General features: G+C 45.3%; 2 protein-coding genes across 7 annotated transcripts in view; one reads left to right on the forward strand and one right to left on the reverse strand.

Moving 5' to 3' along the window:
- Positions 1–4: 4 nt before the first annotated feature.
- THAP9 (THAP domain containing 9) lies at positions 5–6,247 on the forward strand. 2 transcript variants are annotated; one of them, XM_072862601.1, is made up of 5 exons: positions 5–484; positions 595–790; positions 882–1,167; positions 1,945–2,098; positions 3,637–6,247. In XM_072862601.1, the coding sequence occupies exons 1-5, from the start codon at positions 336–338 to the stop codon at positions 5,597–5,599; spliced, it is 2,748 nt and encodes a 915-aa protein (XP_072718702.1). In that variant the 5' UTR covers positions 5–335; the 3' UTR covers positions 5,600–6,247. The 2 variants fall into 2 exon arrangements, with proteins under 2 accessions (XP_072718702.1, XP_072718703.1); XM_072862602.1 differs by having other exon boundaries at positions 1,948–2,098; positions 3,637–6,245.
- Positions 6,248–8,440: 2,193 nt separating this feature from the next.
- Positions 8,441–17,829, reverse strand: part of LIN54 (lin-54 DREAM MuvB core complex component) — a 40,669-nt gene continuing 31,280 nt past the window's right edge. For 3 of the 5 annotated variants that reach the window (XM_072863472.1, XM_072863468.1, XM_072863469.1), the window contains 6 exons: positions 17,286–17,377; positions 16,083–16,154; positions 13,568–13,670; positions 13,236–13,373; positions 12,333–12,535; positions 8,442–11,756 (listed from right to left, as the gene is read on the reverse strand). In XM_072863472.1, the coding sequence (XP_072719573.1) occupies positions 11,555–11,756; positions 12,333–12,535; positions 13,236–13,373; positions 13,568–13,670; positions 16,083–16,154; positions 17,286–17,377 (810 nt within the window). In that variant the 3' untranslated portion in view covers positions 8,442–11,554. Of the gene's footprint in view, positions 11,757–12,332; positions 12,536–13,235; positions 13,374–13,567; positions 13,671–16,082; positions 16,155–17,285; positions 17,378–17,829 lie in introns of all 5 variants that reach the window. The other 2 variants (XM_072863470.1, XM_072863471.1) reach the window with 2 other exon arrangements.

Raw genomic sequence — 17,829 nt, forward strand, 5'->3', positions numbered from 1 at the left:
ACACCAAGCACCGCGCGGCAGGAAAGGCAGCGCTTTCTCCCGGCCCTACTATATATAGGAACTGGAACCGCTGCTCCCATTGGCTGCGAGGATCACCGTTTGTCATTGGCTGCTTCTTCCTCCACTGCCGCTACCGGTTGGCTTTGTTCTCTTCCCATTCCCACCATCCGCTTCTCTGCTTACGTTAAACCGAGGCGGAACTGCAGCACTGCCACAAAAAGACCAGCAACGGCCGCCGCGCCCAATGGAGAAGCAGCTTTCAACGGGAAGGCTCGGGGTCATGGCGTGCGAGCCAATAGGAAGGATAAAGCTGGGAGGGCAGGCGGTGGCAGCCAATGGGCAGGCGCGTTCTCTGCCGGGGGGGGGGCGTGGAGGCGGGCCGTGGCGGTCGCTGCGGGGCAGCCATGACGCGGAGCTGCTCAGCGCTGGGCTGTACCACCCGCGATAACGGGCGGAGCCGGGAGCGCGGCATCTCCTTCCACCAGTGAGTGTGACCATCCCCCGCGGCGGCACCCCGGACCCCGCCCGGGCGGGGCGGGCAGCCCCCGCCCGTCCGCCCTTCCTTGCCTCCCTCTCTTTCTCCGTCTACCGCAGGTTCCCGGTGGACGCCGCGCAGCGCCGCGAGTGGATCCGCGCCGTGAACCGCGTGGACCCGCGGAGCCGCCAGGCCTGGCGGCCCGGCCCCGGGGCCATCCTCTGCTCGCGACACTTCGCCGAGGCCGACTTCGAGCGCTACGGGCTGCGGCGGAAGCTGCGGCGGGGGGCCGTGCCCTCCCGCTTCTCCCACCCAGTGCGTGCGGGTAACGGCCGCGCTCCCGTCTCCCCCCTGAGCCGGGCTGCGTTGGTATGCGGTGACCTCCCGTCTCCCTTCCCCGCTCTAGGAATCGCTGGGCGCCGGCCGGAGGAGCGGGCGCCCCGTCCGAGCTCTGAAGCAGCCTCTCCCCAGCCCCCCCGCCGGGGACCACAACTACAGCCTGAAGGGGCAGCGGGCAGCGGGCGGGGAGGCACGGCATCCGCTGGAGACCCTGCAGCAGCAGCAGCTCCCTGCGGCCGGGAGATGCTCCTCCATGCACGGGCCCAGAACGGTGGCGAACATCCTCCGGGAGCTGGCAGAGAAGCAGCAGCTTTCTGAGGAAACCGTGAGTTTGCTGCAGGCCCAGTTTTCAGGTACTGCTGGAGGCGTTTGCTAAGGCAGAGTGCTTCAGGGTCTGTACTCCCTTGCCCCATTTTTATGTATTTGTTTGACTTTATGGTATCGGTAATCCCTGATTGTTAGACTCCCAGGTCCAATGCTATAGTGCAAAGGCTTTGCGATTTGTAGGTCTGGAATGCAACAGTTAATCCTGCAAAGAATTAAAATCTCCCTGAAAAATTCAGTTACTTAAGGCTGGCTACAGTACTTGGGTCAGACCTGTAACCAAAGCTGTTAAATCAAACAGTGCCACCGTTCAGCTGACAGATGACTTAAGAATAGAGTATATTTAACTAGGAAAACCTTGTCTTTTGTGCTGTCTAGAAGTGAGCTCTGTTAACATTAATAATATAACCTGAAGAAGCCATTTCAAATTGCAGAGTCAACCGTAAGTTAATGGCTTCTCTCCTGTTATGTCAATTTTTAAGCAGCACCCACATGTAAGACACAGTCTTTACTCAAAACTGTGGAATGACATTAGATAGGAAAAGAGGGGAAAGATGTGTTGGGGACTTGGCTTCAGACAGTGTGGTAGGGCACACGCTCCCTGGCCACTGCCCGTCCCTAGGAAGAGGTAAGGCATGGTGATAGTATTGCTGAGCTGTACACTTCACACCAGACTTCAGGACTGAGTGGTTCCAGAGGCCACCCTCTTGCCTTGTATTCTGCAATGTGTTTGTATTATGCATCCCTCTGTTAAGTTATCAGCTATTTATTTGCTTCACTAAAGCTGACCTCTTGGTTTTTTTAAGCAGATTTGCCTTGTGAGTTGCACAGCTGGAGGCAGATGGCAGAATACTCGCCAGAAATGAGGCAATTTGCTTGCGTTCTTCACCTCTACCATATTAAGGCCTATGATTATCTACGGAAGATTTTTCCCCTCCCTCATCCTTACAGCCTGACAAAGCAAGTTTTTATTCATTCATTCATTCTGAATGTATTTCCAGGTACTCATGTAGAAATAGGTGTAACAGATCTGTTCTGAAACATTCAGTAGTAGTAGTTTTTCCCTGCTTTATTTTAGTAACAGAAGCAGAGTGAGAAGCAAATGTCAAGAAATATTGATACCCCTCATCTCAGAGAGCTGGTATGTGTTCATGCAGGTGGGTCACAGCATGAGAATAACACATTCCTCACATTAACAATTTTAGAGTAAGTGTGGAGTTTGCTAAGTATTCCTAGATGAGTATGGGTGTGAAAAAAGCTACATTTTAGGACCTCAGCTGCTGTAGGGTCTATATGTGTTTTACTATTCACTGGGGAGGAAGGAGGAATATAAAAAAGCAGAGGTGCTTTACCACATTGGCACATGCTGTGATGTGCAGTGTAGACTCATGAGAGCGGACGGGTGAGCCAAATAGTGGAAGGGAAGGCAAATATGGGTAAGGTCATCTAAAAAGAAGCATCAGGAGGCAGGCTTAAGGGAGCACCAGCAGTACTCCACCAACAGCCAAAACAGAGTGAAGAGAGATGGGCAGGAATAAGTGTCAATAAAGGAAGTCAAAACCAATAGGACTATACATGGAAAACTTTGGGACTGTTTTCTGGAAAAGGGAAAAGTCAAGAAGGGAACATGAGAAAGTGAAGGACTGCATAAAGCAGTCAGACTAGAGCTTTGGTTTTTCTGACCTTGCCCCACAAGGACTCTGGGAAGTTAGTGAATCTTGACAAGTGTCTGTTTCAAAGTTATAGAAGGGAGATATTTCTGTATCACATAACTCAGTTGCATAACCCATTGCCAGTAGTTATGTAAGCTCAGAATTTACTACCTGAAATGCTATCAGACCCATTAACAAGGAGCGAAGTTGTAGGAGCACACGAAACAAAAGCTGAAGCAGCTCTCCCCCTACAGGTTTTGAGTCTCAAACTCCTGTAGTGCAGTTGGAGGATGCTCAACAGATACATACATTGTCCATACCAGCCTATGGGGGCTTCACACAGCTTCCTCCAAAGAATCTGCTCAAATGGGTGCCAGGAGGTAGGGGACACAGAGCGCATTGAGAAGAGTAGCATTCCACATGGGCTGCTGAGGCTTTCACATCTTCCAAACTGGATTAAGGTGTACAGCGTGGAGAAAGCCAGTTGGGAAGGAGAATGACCTGGCGTTGCTGGCCCTCTGCCTAGCCTGATTTGCACTTCTGTGTTTAGTTTAATTTTTTTTTCCTGTTGTCCTGATCTCCTATACATTGGAGAGGCAGGAAGCTGCTTTGTTACTTCCCTCCGTGGTCAGTACTTTTGCTTGGCTTCCCATCACTAGGGTGTGAGAAAAGAAACTCAGACTATGCATTAAGAAAGGCAGGGCTGCTTGCTTTATACTCTGTGCCTTAGCCTGCTCTACAGCTCTTGATGTGGCTGACCATGTCCTAAGTGGTAAAAAGGTGCTGACTGTTGCTTCAGTTTTCTCAGAATCACATCTCCTAATCACATCCTCCCTTTTTTTCCAGTTGGTTGTCTAATAATGAGGCTGCTGCAGGCTTCAGCAACGACATTTTTCTCCGCCTTCAGGAAAAGGTGGAGAGAGGGGAACAGGCCTACCGCTACTGTACCCTGATGGTACAAGACATGTCCCTGCAGAAGCAGCAGGAGTGGGACCCACAGACCCAGTGCCTGACAGGCTTTGTTGACTTAGGAGCAGGCATCCTTGATGCTGACGAAGCTCCACTGGCCTCAGAAGCGATAATCCTCATGGCAGTTGGCATCTCAAGTCCCTGGACAGCTCCACTTGGCTACTTCTTCGTGAACAGCACGACTGGCCACTTACTTGCTCAGCTGCTTCGTCAGACCATCAATAAGCTGAACAACACTGGCATCACAGTGCTGGCTGTGACATCAGGCGCCACCGCTCGCGGTGCTGAGACTGCCAGAGCTCTGGGGGTCAGGCTAGATCCCGAAAGGATTCAGTGCACTTTCCAGCATCCACCCGGCTCTGCTCACAGCATCATGTACTACTTCGACATTTGCCATGCACTTCAGCTGATAAGGAATGCTCTACAGTGCTTCCAGAAGATAGAGTGGCTCAGTGACACCATGCAGTGGCAGCATGTGGTAGAGCTGGCGGCTTTGCAGGAGCAGAGGGTATTAGAGCCATGCAGTCCCAAGTCAGGCAGGCCTGGGAGTGAGGAGAGTTACCACCTGAAGGTCAACCTTGCTACCCTGTTGTTCAGCGAGGGTGTTGCTGATGCGCTGGAACACCTCCAGAAGCTGGGCCTGGCCTCATTCCAGAACTGCAGTGGTACTGCCAAGTTTGTGCGTTTGATGAGCCGTCTGTGCGATGTGTTTCATGGCAGAGGTCCCTATAGAAGGGGACTGAAGGGGCCTTTGCTAGCTGGAAATTACACCAAAATAAGCCACCTCTTTAAGGAGGCCAAGAGCTTCTTCGTCACCTTAACGGACTCTATGGGGAGATATATTATTAAGAGCAAACGCAAACTAGGGTTTTTGAGTTTCTTGCTCAATGCCGAAAGCCTCAAGTGGCTTTACACCAACTATGTGTGTCCAGAAGGCACTCCTTCCCACCACCTCCTGACCTATGCCTTCAGCCTCAACCCACTGGAGCTGTTTCTCAAGGCCCTCCAGCAAGCCTGTGGCAGCAGTGGGAGCCCCACCTGCACTGTGTTCCAGGCTGCTTATCACAAACTGCTGGCCAGCTGGAGCCTGGTGCCAGGCTCACCACACAGCAGTGGCTTAGGCAATACAAGCTCCTTGGACATATCTCTGTCTCGTAGGAGAGATCTGACCCTTGGCAGTGTTCGTGCTCAGTATAACCCAGCTCATGGGAGGACACTGGCAACAGAGTACCCCTATTGTGCAGGCCTTCTTTTGCATGGCTCTGCACTGAGTAACGCACTGACAGACCTATCACTGCATGCACAGAGCATCACCTGCACTGCAGGCTTCATTGCCGAGCAATTAGCCTCTGACTTGCAATGCGAGGCTTGTCTTGCTTCCCTCTTCGAGTCAGATGAGAGCCGGCTAAGATGCGGGTCAGTACTCTACATAAAAAAGTTAGGTGGAGTGAGTCTGCCCTCAGCAAGCGTGTACCACATAACAAGCATTTCAGAACAAGTCCTAAACCATTATGGCAAAGTAGGAGACAGCAACAAAAACACCAAGCTATGGCATTTGTATCTACAACAGAAAGTCTTCCAGGAGCTTCTGGGAGAAAGTCCCCTCTTCCCCACACTCACAAACCATTTATTTGATGGGGAGTTGTGTGTCAACAATCACTACACAATCTTAGTAAAGGAAATAACACGATGTTACTTAAACATCAAAACAAACCATGCCAAACACCTGAACTTGAAATACCATTGTGGAAGGCACAGACTGAAGAGACTGAAGAGAAAACATGTGTTTCCATCACCACTGGGTAGCTGTCAGTCAAGCCAAACACACACAGGGTCATGAGTACCCATTGCTGTTCCAAGGATGGCTGTCCCCTGAGGCTCAGTGATGACCAGATCTAGGCAACACATGCAAGGAATTGATGTGATGTCTTCCCATGATTTGGTTGGCAAAACTGGTGTTATGTGTTGGGCCACTGCAAACCATCTGATCAGAGTTTGGCTGAGCAAAGCAAGGAAGTTCATCTGATCCTGTGTTCCATCTAGCAATCCTGCAAAGCAGCCACATACTTCATGAGACTTGCATGGCAGGTCAGGATGAGCAATGATTGCGCAAGATGCCTGGGAAAGTGGTAGGGGACACTGCAGAGTGTCCCCTGGAGGTGCTGGGTGGCTTAGTGCTGCGAGTGCTCTTGCCAGGAGAAAACTGATGCATCTTCTACACGGTTGGGGGGGATCATGTGTGCTGGCAATGTGATTATCACCAAAGCAGATCTGCTTTAAAGGAGCTGCAGGCAAGAAAACTTGCGGAGCTTTTACTTAAAAAGGAAAATAAAGACATGAAAAGAAAATGGCACTCGAGTTGTACACAAGCTCAAATCTCCACTCATGCATGTCTCAAACAGCTAAACAAGCTGTTTAAGTCTAGATGCCCTGGAGGGGGGATGACTACAGTATGAAACTACACCCCTAAAGCCCCATGTTTTACTAAGCAGAGAGGCTGTTGCCCATGAAGGTGAGACAGCAGCGCTGAGGCTGTGACCAGGCTGTTTTGCCCAGCAGCACCCAGGGGCACTGACACCCTCCTCTCTGGGCAGGAGCCCCAGGCACCAGCAGATAGGTGTGCTGCAGGAGGGCAAGTGTTTCAGATCCCATTACATGCCCCCATCCTCCCAGAGCTGGCATGTGTCCTGCAGCCCAGGGCACGATGCAGTCTCCTTTTCAGATGTTGTTTCCACTGATAACTTGAATCACAGATTTGATGCCACCAAGTAGGACAGGCTTCTTCAGTCAGTTCATTTCCATGACAAGGAGGCTGCCTTGGTATGCGCAGTGCTTTACCTGGAATAGCAAAGCTTGGCATAACTGCTGCTAAATGGCTTCCCTTTGCCATGCAGAACGGCGGTTGCATCCATAGAGACAGAAGGCAACTACTTCCCACAAAACTCTGGCTGTTCAGTTACTTTCGAGCTGCATGGTGGAGATGGGATGAAAAATGGTGATCCACCATGTCCCAGGGCAGGAATAATATTCCAGGTGCCATTCTACCTACCAGTGACTTGACAACACTGTCCCTGGTCAGTTTGGGTTCTTCTTCCTCCCCTTAGACCTACTCACTCATGGTGAGAGCTGCTGCACTCAATTCTTCAAGCTCTGCTTTGAGAGCAGCAGCACCACAGAACTTCATGCATTCTCCACTGGGAGTAGCAAACCAAAACCTCTAGACTATTTTTCCTGTCCAATTACCTATGCAAAAAGCCATGTTGAAGCCGTCACTGCCACAGAGCCATTCCAGCTACAAAAGACTCCGCGGTAAACTATCCCTTCCATATATATGTGATTTGTAGGACAACTGGCAAAATGCTGCTGAAATCCCAGCAGTAGATTGGTTGCACTCACATAATGTTGTAATGCTTGCATTGCCTAAACCTCCAGCCCCAGTATCAGCTGAGCCATAGGGAACAGGCACTTCCTCACTGTGCATTTTTTTCGGCTGGACATAAGCCTGCTGCCACTTCCTGTTTACATCTAGAGGGAGCTTGTCTTGCTCGATTCATACCAAGCCTCCTCCCAAACGGGAAGCTCTTGCACAAAGACATGCATGAGCTCCTGGCTGCTGGGGTGAAGTTGTGAACATGGCAGGCATGCTGCGCACAGGGCTTCCCCATCTCTGAGTTTCTCATGGGTTTTGTGCAGTTGCTGCCAATTGGTGAACTGAGCCAGAGACCGCTGTGCAGATAGGCTTATGTCAGGCTCTGTGCATTCCCATGGCTGACCTGCCTGTAAACGTGACCACCACAGTTTACACATCCTTTTGTAATTCACTGAAATATTGATGACAGGTTTTCAAGAGATGTTGAGGAAATTTTATAGAGCTTGGTAGGATGACATTTGAGCAAAAGCACATTATTAGGAAAAAGCATGGCAGTTATCTAATTAACAAAGCTATCCAATATTATAAGAAAACTTGACAGTTCTTATAGGAACCCTGTACCAATTGCCATTATTTTCCAAAAATACAGACCTGCTGTTGCCCACCACAGATACTGCTGGCTGTACTCACACCACAGGAACTGTTAGGTTTCAGTGGAATTTTTCAGCATTCATAACTCCACAATTGTGACCAAGTGATTTCCTGCACCACTCCTTTTCCCACAGTGTCTTTTGGACACTGCTTTCTCTTCTCAGCAGCTCCTTGCTCAGACATTCACCATCTCTCTCTGAAACACCCTCACTCTTGCTAGCACCACACCCTCCATGAGGTCCATACAAATCCACCCGTAAGTCACTTTGAGCACCTCATTCCTTCTTTCAGTCCTCTACTGCAGCCTAAGGTAAGTGACAGCCTTCTCTCACAGCAGCTGGTGTGCTAGGGGGGGAAGCTCAGTCAAGTAACATCTTTCATTCGCTCAACACCCTAACAACACTCCTGGGACTCCCTGAGCATTGACTGTATACAACCTTTACCAAGCCTCTAAAAAAGCTGAATGTAGAAATTGGATGCACAAAAGTAAAATGAGGTTTTACTTTGTAGAAACAAACCACAAGCTCTCTTAACTGACTTGTATTCCTTAATGCAACTGAGTAATATAGCCTTGCAAGAGCTGCTCATAAACCTCCTCCCCAAGAGAGACAAAAAAGGACAAATACCACAAGAAAACAGTGCATTGCATCCTGCTAACAAGCAGTCTAAGGCTCTTGACAAAGCTTAGCCTCAAAGTTTTGCCCAGGATCCTCAATGAGCTCTGTATAGCACCCTGCTGTCTTCAAGGGTGCTGCAGAACGGCCTTGCACGTCTTTCTGCTCAGTCTGAGCCTAACTTGTCCAGCCAGTGCACATGAAAAAACTATGCTTTCTCATTAAAGAGTTTAAAAGAAATTGAGAAATTATCACATGGGCTCAACTACCTGGTGCTGGCCTGGTTGACAGATTTTGGCCCTTTATGAACTGTGCCACAATGCACCATGAGTTGCTATGCATGACAGTATGCCAGTAACCAAGGGTTTATCTCTGGTAGGATTCGATCTCATACTGAAAATCCAAGCCAGTACTTGCATCAGAAGTGGGCCTAGCGTTAACAGATTTATTTTGATATTTCAGTGAAAATCTTCTGTGTATATTTGTCAATGCTGAAGGAAAGGAGTGCAAAAAAAATCATATTTATGCAATAGTATAAATGTTTATTTTTCTTTGTGATTTATCTGACTGTTTTATTTGTACAATATAGAAAAGTGTATTCTTCGAATAGGTCTAGTAAATATAAATTTAATTTTTCTACTTTCAGATGTAAACAGAACTAGAAAATGAACCCTTGCCCCATTCCCAATTATTTTTATGTAACTGGATGAACTTGACTGTAAGTCTTGTCCAGCAATTTGATGCAAATGGCTAAGGAAGTACAAAAACCAGTTCACACATTCTACACCAGGGAGAGGGAGAAAGGAATCCAAGCTTAATATCTGAGAAAGCTTGTTCAAAACAAAATAGAACTAAAAGCATTTGATTGCACCTTCAAAGTCTTTACAAGCAAAATATTCTCAAGCAATGCCATCATACATAATTACAACTGTAATCTAAATTTCACAAGTTTTTTTTGCACACTGTATATAAATACACATCACAAAAGGTGCAATTTAGAGTAAGACATGGAATATATACAAAATTAACATAGATTGAAGTCTAAACAAAAGGAGGCATATTGCAATCTGTTTGAAAAATAACCTAAGTAGGTATTACTTTCACTTACACTAATTTACATTTATACAAATCTTACTGGACATACTATATTAGGTGACTAGAAGTAAACTGAATATCCGCACTATCTACATGTAAAGTTACTGCACTGATTTTTTTTAGTAAATTAATCCAAGTCCTAATTATGAAAAAAATGGCATTTACTTACATGAGAGGTGGATTCCCTTTTCAGAGATTTGCACAAATATACTTGCTATTTATGCTCAGGGAGATGTTAATAGCAGACAGGCCCCTTTGGATTGTGACTGGCAGGTCAAACCTTGTCTGCAATGGCCACTCAACAGGCCTGCCACCACTGCTGGCTGCCTCCCAGGCCCTTTGTTCCCCCAAGGCATTTTTGAGGAGGCACCAGAGAAGAGTCAAGGAGAAAGGGCCTTCTGCTCAGTGCACAGGACCGTGGGGTAAGGACAGGAGTGCAAGCACCCTCCCATCCTATTGCCATCACACACGTTGGCACTTAGCTCTGCTGCTTGTTTGCCTAGCCCCTACCTCTCCCCAGCCTGGCCCTGCTAGAAAGCCTGGAGGACAAGCTCTGCTGCATTTCTCTGTATTTACAGTTTTACACAAGGAATACAAAATCCCTTTTGGAAAAACCTAGCTAGTTCAGACTGCAGTGAGACAGGTAATAAAAATGCCTGTGATTAAACATGGTTATTGACATTCATGGTAGGTAAGTAACCTACCAGGTTAATTTAGCAAATGTGTTCCACTAGCAAAAATGTGATCTGAGATTGCTCGTAACAAATACTGAAAAAATCCCCTGCCCTAGTCTGTACACAGCTATAGCTGATTCCCCGTGCCCCTCTGCTTTGTGTAAAAGGATCTGTGTGTCCATTTTGGTAGCAATCCTGATTCTGTGCTAGCATCCTCTCTGATCACAGCTCTCAGTCATTCTAAACAACACTAAAAACACCCTTATACCAAGTAAATTGCCAACACACAGAGAAGCAGCATCCTGAAGACCCACAACCAGGGTGAACATGATCCCTACCTGCATTTGCAAGTTGATTCAGATGCAGATTGTTTCGAGTCCTCATTAAGACAACTGTGGTTCCACTGTCTCCCCTGACCTCAGCTTCTCAGACTTAAACACTTTTCCAGGGTTACAGCTCGATCCTAGAAAACATAACGGACTGCACAGCCCTACCTCCAGTGAGGGATTAGGCTGCTGCAGACCTCTGAAAAACCAAGCTTCACCTAAGCAACAGCATCCATCATCTGCTGCACAGTTAGGTAACACTGTACACTGAGCAGACAGTCCGGCATTGTGGCATGGCTTCTCTTCCTCACTTCTGGGAAGAGCCCACTGTCTTAACCTTCAAGTTCCAGCTTAAGAAACATCTGAGCCCTCAGCCACATTCCTATCAAAAACTTCCCATTAATTCCTTTTGCCTCTAAACTCCTTGGGTCCCACTCCAGCAAGATTCTCCACCACTCAGCCCAATGCTAAATCTGCAAGCAATCCCTCTGTATTATTGCCTGTGTATTTCACAGTGCTCCACCCACTAAAGGAACATGCTGTGTCAGGTCCTAAATACAAGTACTACCTTCCATTTAGATGCTCATTTTTACACATTTCCTTTCAGAACTATCTTGGATACACTGATGCCTCCTTATTACGGGCCTGTTGCCAAAAGCATCACCTGTCTGTTGACATCACCTGTGTTTTCCTGTATGCACAAAGTGATGCAACTCCATACACTGTAAATATAATATATTATAATAATTTATATATGCCCTTCAGGCAATTATTCTGGAGGAAAGGGGAGAACACATCTAATTGTTAAGAAACCCAAGGTAAAAAGCTGTACATTGGGAAGAAGAATTGACCTTTAGGCATTGTCTTAAGTAGAAGAGGATTTAGCTAAGATTTAAAAGGCTCTACATCTTGTTATAAAAGATTTTCTTGTTTCAATCTTACGCAGGTCAATTTACAACAAGCACCAAATTAACAAATATTATTAAATCCTCTATGCCAAACCAAAGTGTCCCTGTGCCTTAAGTGTTCTGTTCAGTCCACTTTGTTGTGGCTCATGTGGACGAGTCAGCAGTTCATGGCGCAAGGGTCACTTTTGGACTTCCCTGCAGAGTTAATAACTCTCATCAAACAGCGTCCAAACTCCTCCAGGATCATGCGCTCTGCTGCAGCTTTTGACTTGCCCATCTTCTCCGCCTGCTCTGCCTGTGCAAGAAGGCATTCGCAGGTTGCATCAGCTACCTCCTTGGTTACAAACGTAAAGGGCAGCCTGAAACAAAGAAAGATCCACTCACTCTCAGCAAAAACACACAATGCACCTAACTCCAGGGCTGGGCAACCTTTTAGTACAAGGACTGATGAGATTTCATCTGTCCCATTGCTTCTAAGAGCCTCTAGACAGTCAACAGGGAGTGAATAAGCCACAGTTACAGTCAAATGAACTGGTGGGCCATTGTGCTTTGGTGCCTGCCTCCACTGATGTACATTTTGAAATAGAATTTGAAATGCCTAGGTACATAGAACAATTCTCCAGCTTTTACTATAAGCACAGCTCAAGGACTGCATCCTTTCAGTAAATGGGACACTTGTACTTCATGCTTTCTGTGAGCACATGGGCAACCATGACAAGACAATGCTTAGTTATGTGCTTGAACACAGCTAAGCTTGGCATACCCTAGGTTCCACAGAAAGCACAGGTTGCATGAACAAAAAGCTCCATTCACCTAAGTGCTCCTGCTTCTACAGCTTACACAGATAGTATTCAAAGACAACAGGGACGTACCTGTCACATACATCAGAAAAAACACATTAGAAGCAACTGAAACAGGGTGCTGCATTAACTTACTTCCCACCACCACTGCTGAGTGCTGGTGTTGGCCTTGTCAGCAGATCTGAGATCTGGGAAGATAACTTGGTCTTTGCAGCAGTCTGCTGCTGAACCCTAACTTCTGCAGCATCTGCTAAATGCATCAGTGTCTTTCGCTCTGGGCTTTCTTCAAAATTTTTACAGCCAATGCATTTGCATATGGAAGAACACATGATTTTTGCCTGAAAGAAACAAACAAAACATGAGAAACCTGTTGCAACCTTGACTCCCTTTATGACAAGCCACAACGAAAAGGAGATCTTGTTTTAATCTCTTATCAATGAGCCACTAGAAGAAACCTCCAAGTAGTAGTTTTCTCTCTAAATTCTCACCTCAAACTGAGATGCCTTCCCAGAATGTATACTTCAATCAAATGCAAATCAATGGTTTCCCACTCATCCCTTTCTTTACCAACCTACTGTTTCCAGTGGAATTTAGGTGGTTGAGCTATGACAGAGGTCAGTCTGCTATTGCCTCTACATCCACAGACCAATCAGTTAGCTGACACAACAACAACTTTTGCTTTTGTCTGCCACAGACATGTTCTATCCCAGAGTATCTGTGGGATGCTGCTTCAACTCTTCTTAGAGACTTGGTGCAGTAGATTTCTTTAGGAAATACTGCTCTTCGGTAAAGGACAAATCCAAGCCTGAGTTCAAAGTTGCTGCATGGTTTAAAATTAAAGTTATATAACAGAAGTGATCAATTTTGCCATATACATGGCTTCCTATGTGCAAGCTGTTGGAAGAAGAGATAACATTATAGCAATAGAAAAGAATAGAAAACATTGTAGCAATACAAAGAAGAGACAAAGCAAATCAGAGAAGTCACAGCACTAAAGGGAAAAAGCCAGTATCTTTAAGATGAGATAATGCTTCATACCTCATAACATTCGCAGTAGTTTTTGAGACATCCTGAGCGTTTACAGTTACAGCCTTTGCTGTGTCTCCGATCTGATTCTCCTTCCTTTCCTTTCCCTATTTTGGGCTTGAAGGCTTCAGGGTTTCTGTCAAGGCAGGCCTGTCAATACAGACCCAAAGGGACAGTCACTGCATGCGTGGAGCAGAATTTAGAGGTACAATAAAAAAAAAACTTAAGCCTTGCACATGTGGGAGGAGATCAGGGCATTCTACACCCACTCTGCCCCACGCTGCGGCTTCAGAAGACACAAGCTAACGGCTTTCATCCCACGGGCAGAGGAAGAGGGCCCTCACCTTTATTGCTTTTTGCCTATCATTTTCATGGTCCAGGTTGTTATAACAATTTGTACAGTTGCAGTTATTGCAGAATTCACCGTTTGCAAAACAATCACAATACCTAAAACAGAAGATGCAGAAGGCATTTGTAAACATGACCATTACATTGGTGTTAGTACCGATAGAAGTTCCTAGTCTGGCGATATGCACATGCACCAACAAGGGCAGAGGGTCACCCTATGCTCAACTCCACATACACAAGTGGTATCAGCCTCATCGCAAGGTCCTCTAGTGCAGGTCTAGTTGCTGTCTAAAGACACAGGTATAGCTCAGGGGTGTCCGTCTGAGCTGGTGTTCACAGAGCACAGGTCCCCATAGCAGCAAGAGAAGCTAATGAGACTTTTTTCTAGGGTGACTCCTGGGTGGTTGACCCACATATTGAGGGCCATCCTGCCGCAGCCACCTCATAGCCAGTTCCTGATCCAGCCAGTTCAAGTCAGCCTTCAGGAGCTCTCATACAGCCAAAAAAAGGCAAGCAATTGGAGTACCAATCAACAGGCAAACTGACTAACACAGCAATGAGCCTTTTTTTGTTAAGTTTTGCCCGAAAGCTGTTTGCAGCTGTGAACTGAGGCAGAGTTCACCAAAGCAAGGATGGAAGAATAGAAAAGGAATAACAAGTGGTACACCTCATAGGCTTTGAAGCACAGGTAACTACAGAAAGGATCTGAATGAGGATAAAGCTGTATCAGAGACTTTTTAAAGGGACAAGTATGAATGAAAAGCATCAAAACATTGACAGGAAAAATCAATCACATTGCCATGCCTCTTATGTACCTCTGCTACCTCCCACCAAAAACAAGATCTCACCATCCCACAGATCTGATACATGGAAGCACCACATTCATCCCCAGCTCAGACATTGCTTTGGGCCATGACAAACTCTGGCATGTTTCAACGCTTCCATTACCACCTCCAGCTATAGCTGATGGAAACTGCTGATCCTCTTCAGTTGCTTTTCAAATCCTGCTGGGAGCATATGTTCATTTTTAGGGGCCTAAACCCCTTGCAAAACTGGCTTCCTGTGGCTTGCCCAGGGTAACGCTACAAGAACTAGATTAGGGCTGCCCACTACAACCCTTCATGTGGTTGAATTGCATTTTGGTCATTTTTAGCATCCTGAATGGTCCCAGGGACAAACTACATCAAAAGCTTTTACAATCTAATAGCTCTCCTTTCTGTCCTGTTTAAAATTCAGTAGTGGAATGGTCCTGGTTTCCAAAACAAACAGTGCCAGCATCAACCCAGAGCATCAATGAGCAAATAACTTCTCCGAGTTCTCTTCTTGTAGAATAGGCTGTATCCCTACCTTCAACATTCATTTGTGAAAAAGCAACTCCCCTTCCAGACAGGGGAAAGTTTTACTAGTGAGAAAGCACCTTTGCCAGAGTGAATTAGCCATTTGCTCTGCACCAATGCTGAGCTGCTTAAAGATAAGTACTGTAATTTACAAGAAAGTTTGTTTCCAAACAGCATTCTGAAGGTGCAAAGCATTACCAGCGATGCCATTATTCTCCCAGAATTTCTAGAGCATTCAGGCGTGAAAGACTAAAATAAGTGGAAAACCCTAAGCATGTAACATAATTTGGCACTATGAAGTCAGTCACGTATGTTGTAAAATATCTGACAAAACAGCTACACATCTTTGCATTTACCATGTCTTCTGTGCAACAGACAATTTTCAGGCTAGGAAGCACAGGGCATACCTCCCCACGTAGAGGTGGGGTACATTACACAAAAAGAAACCCAAGCTGAAAAGTTTAAACACACTTCTTGAGTTCAGATACTGTTGCATCGCTTTCCCTTTGAGTAGCACACCACCAATTTCCTCTTCATTGTCTAGAATTCAGGGCACCACAGATTAATTTCAGTATCTCCTTCTGTTATTGTCCCAAAAATTGGTAAACTGAGTTTGCCTCAAGTTAAAGAAACTTAGCATCTCCTCAGCTTAAAATGCTTTTATGTCAAATTCTTACAAAGACACTGAATGGAATAGCAAAATATCTCATGAGGATGAGCAAGACTCAGACCTATCAGTGAAGAACTTATCTATTCAGTCATTTAAGAAAAGATACACAGCCCAATTTTTCTGAAGTACTTGATAAAGCATGGTATTACTGATGTGCTTCACCAAATTATAGTAGATGCCCACTGATGATACCATGGGATGTCATTTCACTCATAGCAACATCATCACAACTACAGCTGCTGAGTGGAATTGACTCCACCATGCAACAAGGCTGCAAAGCTAGAAATTTATAAAATGTGAGGGTCCACATAGCGCACAGGAGTTGCAACATTACACAGGCACCGCACAGTTCCACCAATATCAACAGCGACCTTAAATTAGCATCTAGATATAACATTCTGACATACTTAAAAACATTATATTCTGACACTTAGCATAAATTTGTGATGTCAAAAATAAGGCTTTAAAAAAACAAACACCAAACCAAAACCAAGCTGTACTTACAATTTCAAGCATAGAGACTTAGTACAATTGCAAGGCTTCCTGGGGCGGTTTGCAGATTCAGAAGGAATTATTCTGAGGGGGGAAAAAGTGCATTTATATACACGCACACTGTTTTATCAGTTTCTTCCTATTTTAAATTCGAGTAAATAGCTCATAACAAAAACTTCAAAAAATCTTTATATTCCCCTTGCATTAGGTTTTTGGCTGACTGCATTTAGGTAACTATTATATATAGTGCCTTTATATAGTGCCTTTCCAACCCAGAAAGAGCTGGGTTATTTGCTGCAAATCTGGCTGCATACCTAAAGTAGAAATGAGGCTTAAAGCTAGAGGAAGCATCATAACTGAAAACTGGAATTAGGGAAAGCTTCCCCAGAACCCCTCTACATGCAGGGGGAATAGATCCAACCAAGGTTCACGCAACATGATTGTGCCTTCCCTTTTGTTCTAGTTGGAATTTTAAAAAAAAGCTTTGGAATAATGGGAAAGCAAGCCAAAACATGGTATTCAGTTTATAGATAAATTTGATATCAGACAGTCTTTAACTGCTCTTAAAACTTGGACTTTGTGTCACTAATCGCTTTTGATGAGATTCATTCCATCCCTATCCAGCAATTTCTGCACGTAATACCAGGGAGATTAAATCAAACCCATTCATTTGAATAGCTGCATCTGGATTTGGTATTAGTTTGCATCAGTTGAGGTTGCAGCAACAAAAAGCACCTTGGCGTTTACAATTTCCAGCAAACAGTAGCACAAAATGACTGTGCAGAACAGCTAAGACTGCTGGATTGGCAAAGGGAAAATAATACATGCTAGCCATTATTTTAATCCTTAAAGGAAAAACACAAGACTGAAAAAAACCAAAGCCTCCTATCAGGATCCATTTTGGGCTTTAGTTCCATTTTGCTGTTCGGCTGGATTTCTGCATGTGCTAAGCATCTAGCTCTTATATCGTCCAGCACCTCTTTCCAGCAATGTCAAGAAAGAGTTGAGGCCTGTAGCTCCATGGAACTCAGGCAGTTCCATGCCCTTTAGTCAGAGGTAATAACCATACCACAGTATGCTTGATTTTCTTGGAAAATCCCCCAAACCAAACTCCAACACCTCAGCTCCCGCCCTTCCTTATAATGGGACTAAAAAGAGATTGCTCATTCAGCAGCCTATACTGCAGTTTTGTTTTTTATTTTGCAAAACACTCACCCATTGAATGGTAGCCGTGCTTGGGACTGGATGCTAGATGTCCCTGTAAAGCCAGTGTTGCTTGCTATAGATACATATGATGATTGTTGCAGCTAACAAAACAAAAAGGTTAATGTGTGACATAAAAGAAATTAAAGTATACACAAGAGGATGTGTATCTAGTCTTTTAATTAGCTTTCCAGATATTGTTATAAACATAATCTGCTTGTAAGCACAGTTTTAGACATTTGTAGAACTTGGACCAGGCAGCAACTTAGCATAAAAACATTTTAGATTATATTTTTGCTCTCTATTACAGTGTCTACAGCCATATAGGTAACACAGAGACTACACACAGAAATGTTCAGACCACCAACAGTTCCAGCTCCTAAAAACATGCTCATTTTCCCCCTTCTTTTCCTAATCAACCCTGCCCCTAAATGAGCAGGATCAATTCCTGCACAAATGACTTTAGTAGCTTCCTTAATATACAAGTCACTTATTACAGAATTAAATGAAATCAAGTAAAATGATTTACATTCCAATTTCTCTGCATACATAGACC

Source organism: Ciconia boyciana, chromosome 5, assembly GCF_034638445.1.
Source record: "Ciconia boyciana chromosome 5, ASM3463844v1, whole genome shotgun sequence".
NCBI lineage: Eukaryota > Metazoa > Chordata > Aves > Ciconiiformes > Ciconiidae > Ciconia > Ciconia boyciana.

Excerpts from the sequence above, each read along its gene's own strand:
- THAP9 (XM_072862601.1), top strand. The coding sequence starts at position 336 with ATGGGCAGGCGCGTTCTCTGCCGGGGGGGGGGCGTGGAGGCGGGCCGT. Across the intron at positions 485-594 it reads CGCGGCATCTCCTTCCACCA|GTTCCCGGTGGACGCCGCGC; the intron begins GTGAGTGTGACC and ends CGTCTACCGCAG. Across the intron at positions 1,168-1,944 it reads GCTGCAGGCCCAGTTTTCAG|CAGATTTGCCTTGTGAGTTG; the intron begins GTACTGCTGGAG and ends GGTTTTTTTAAG.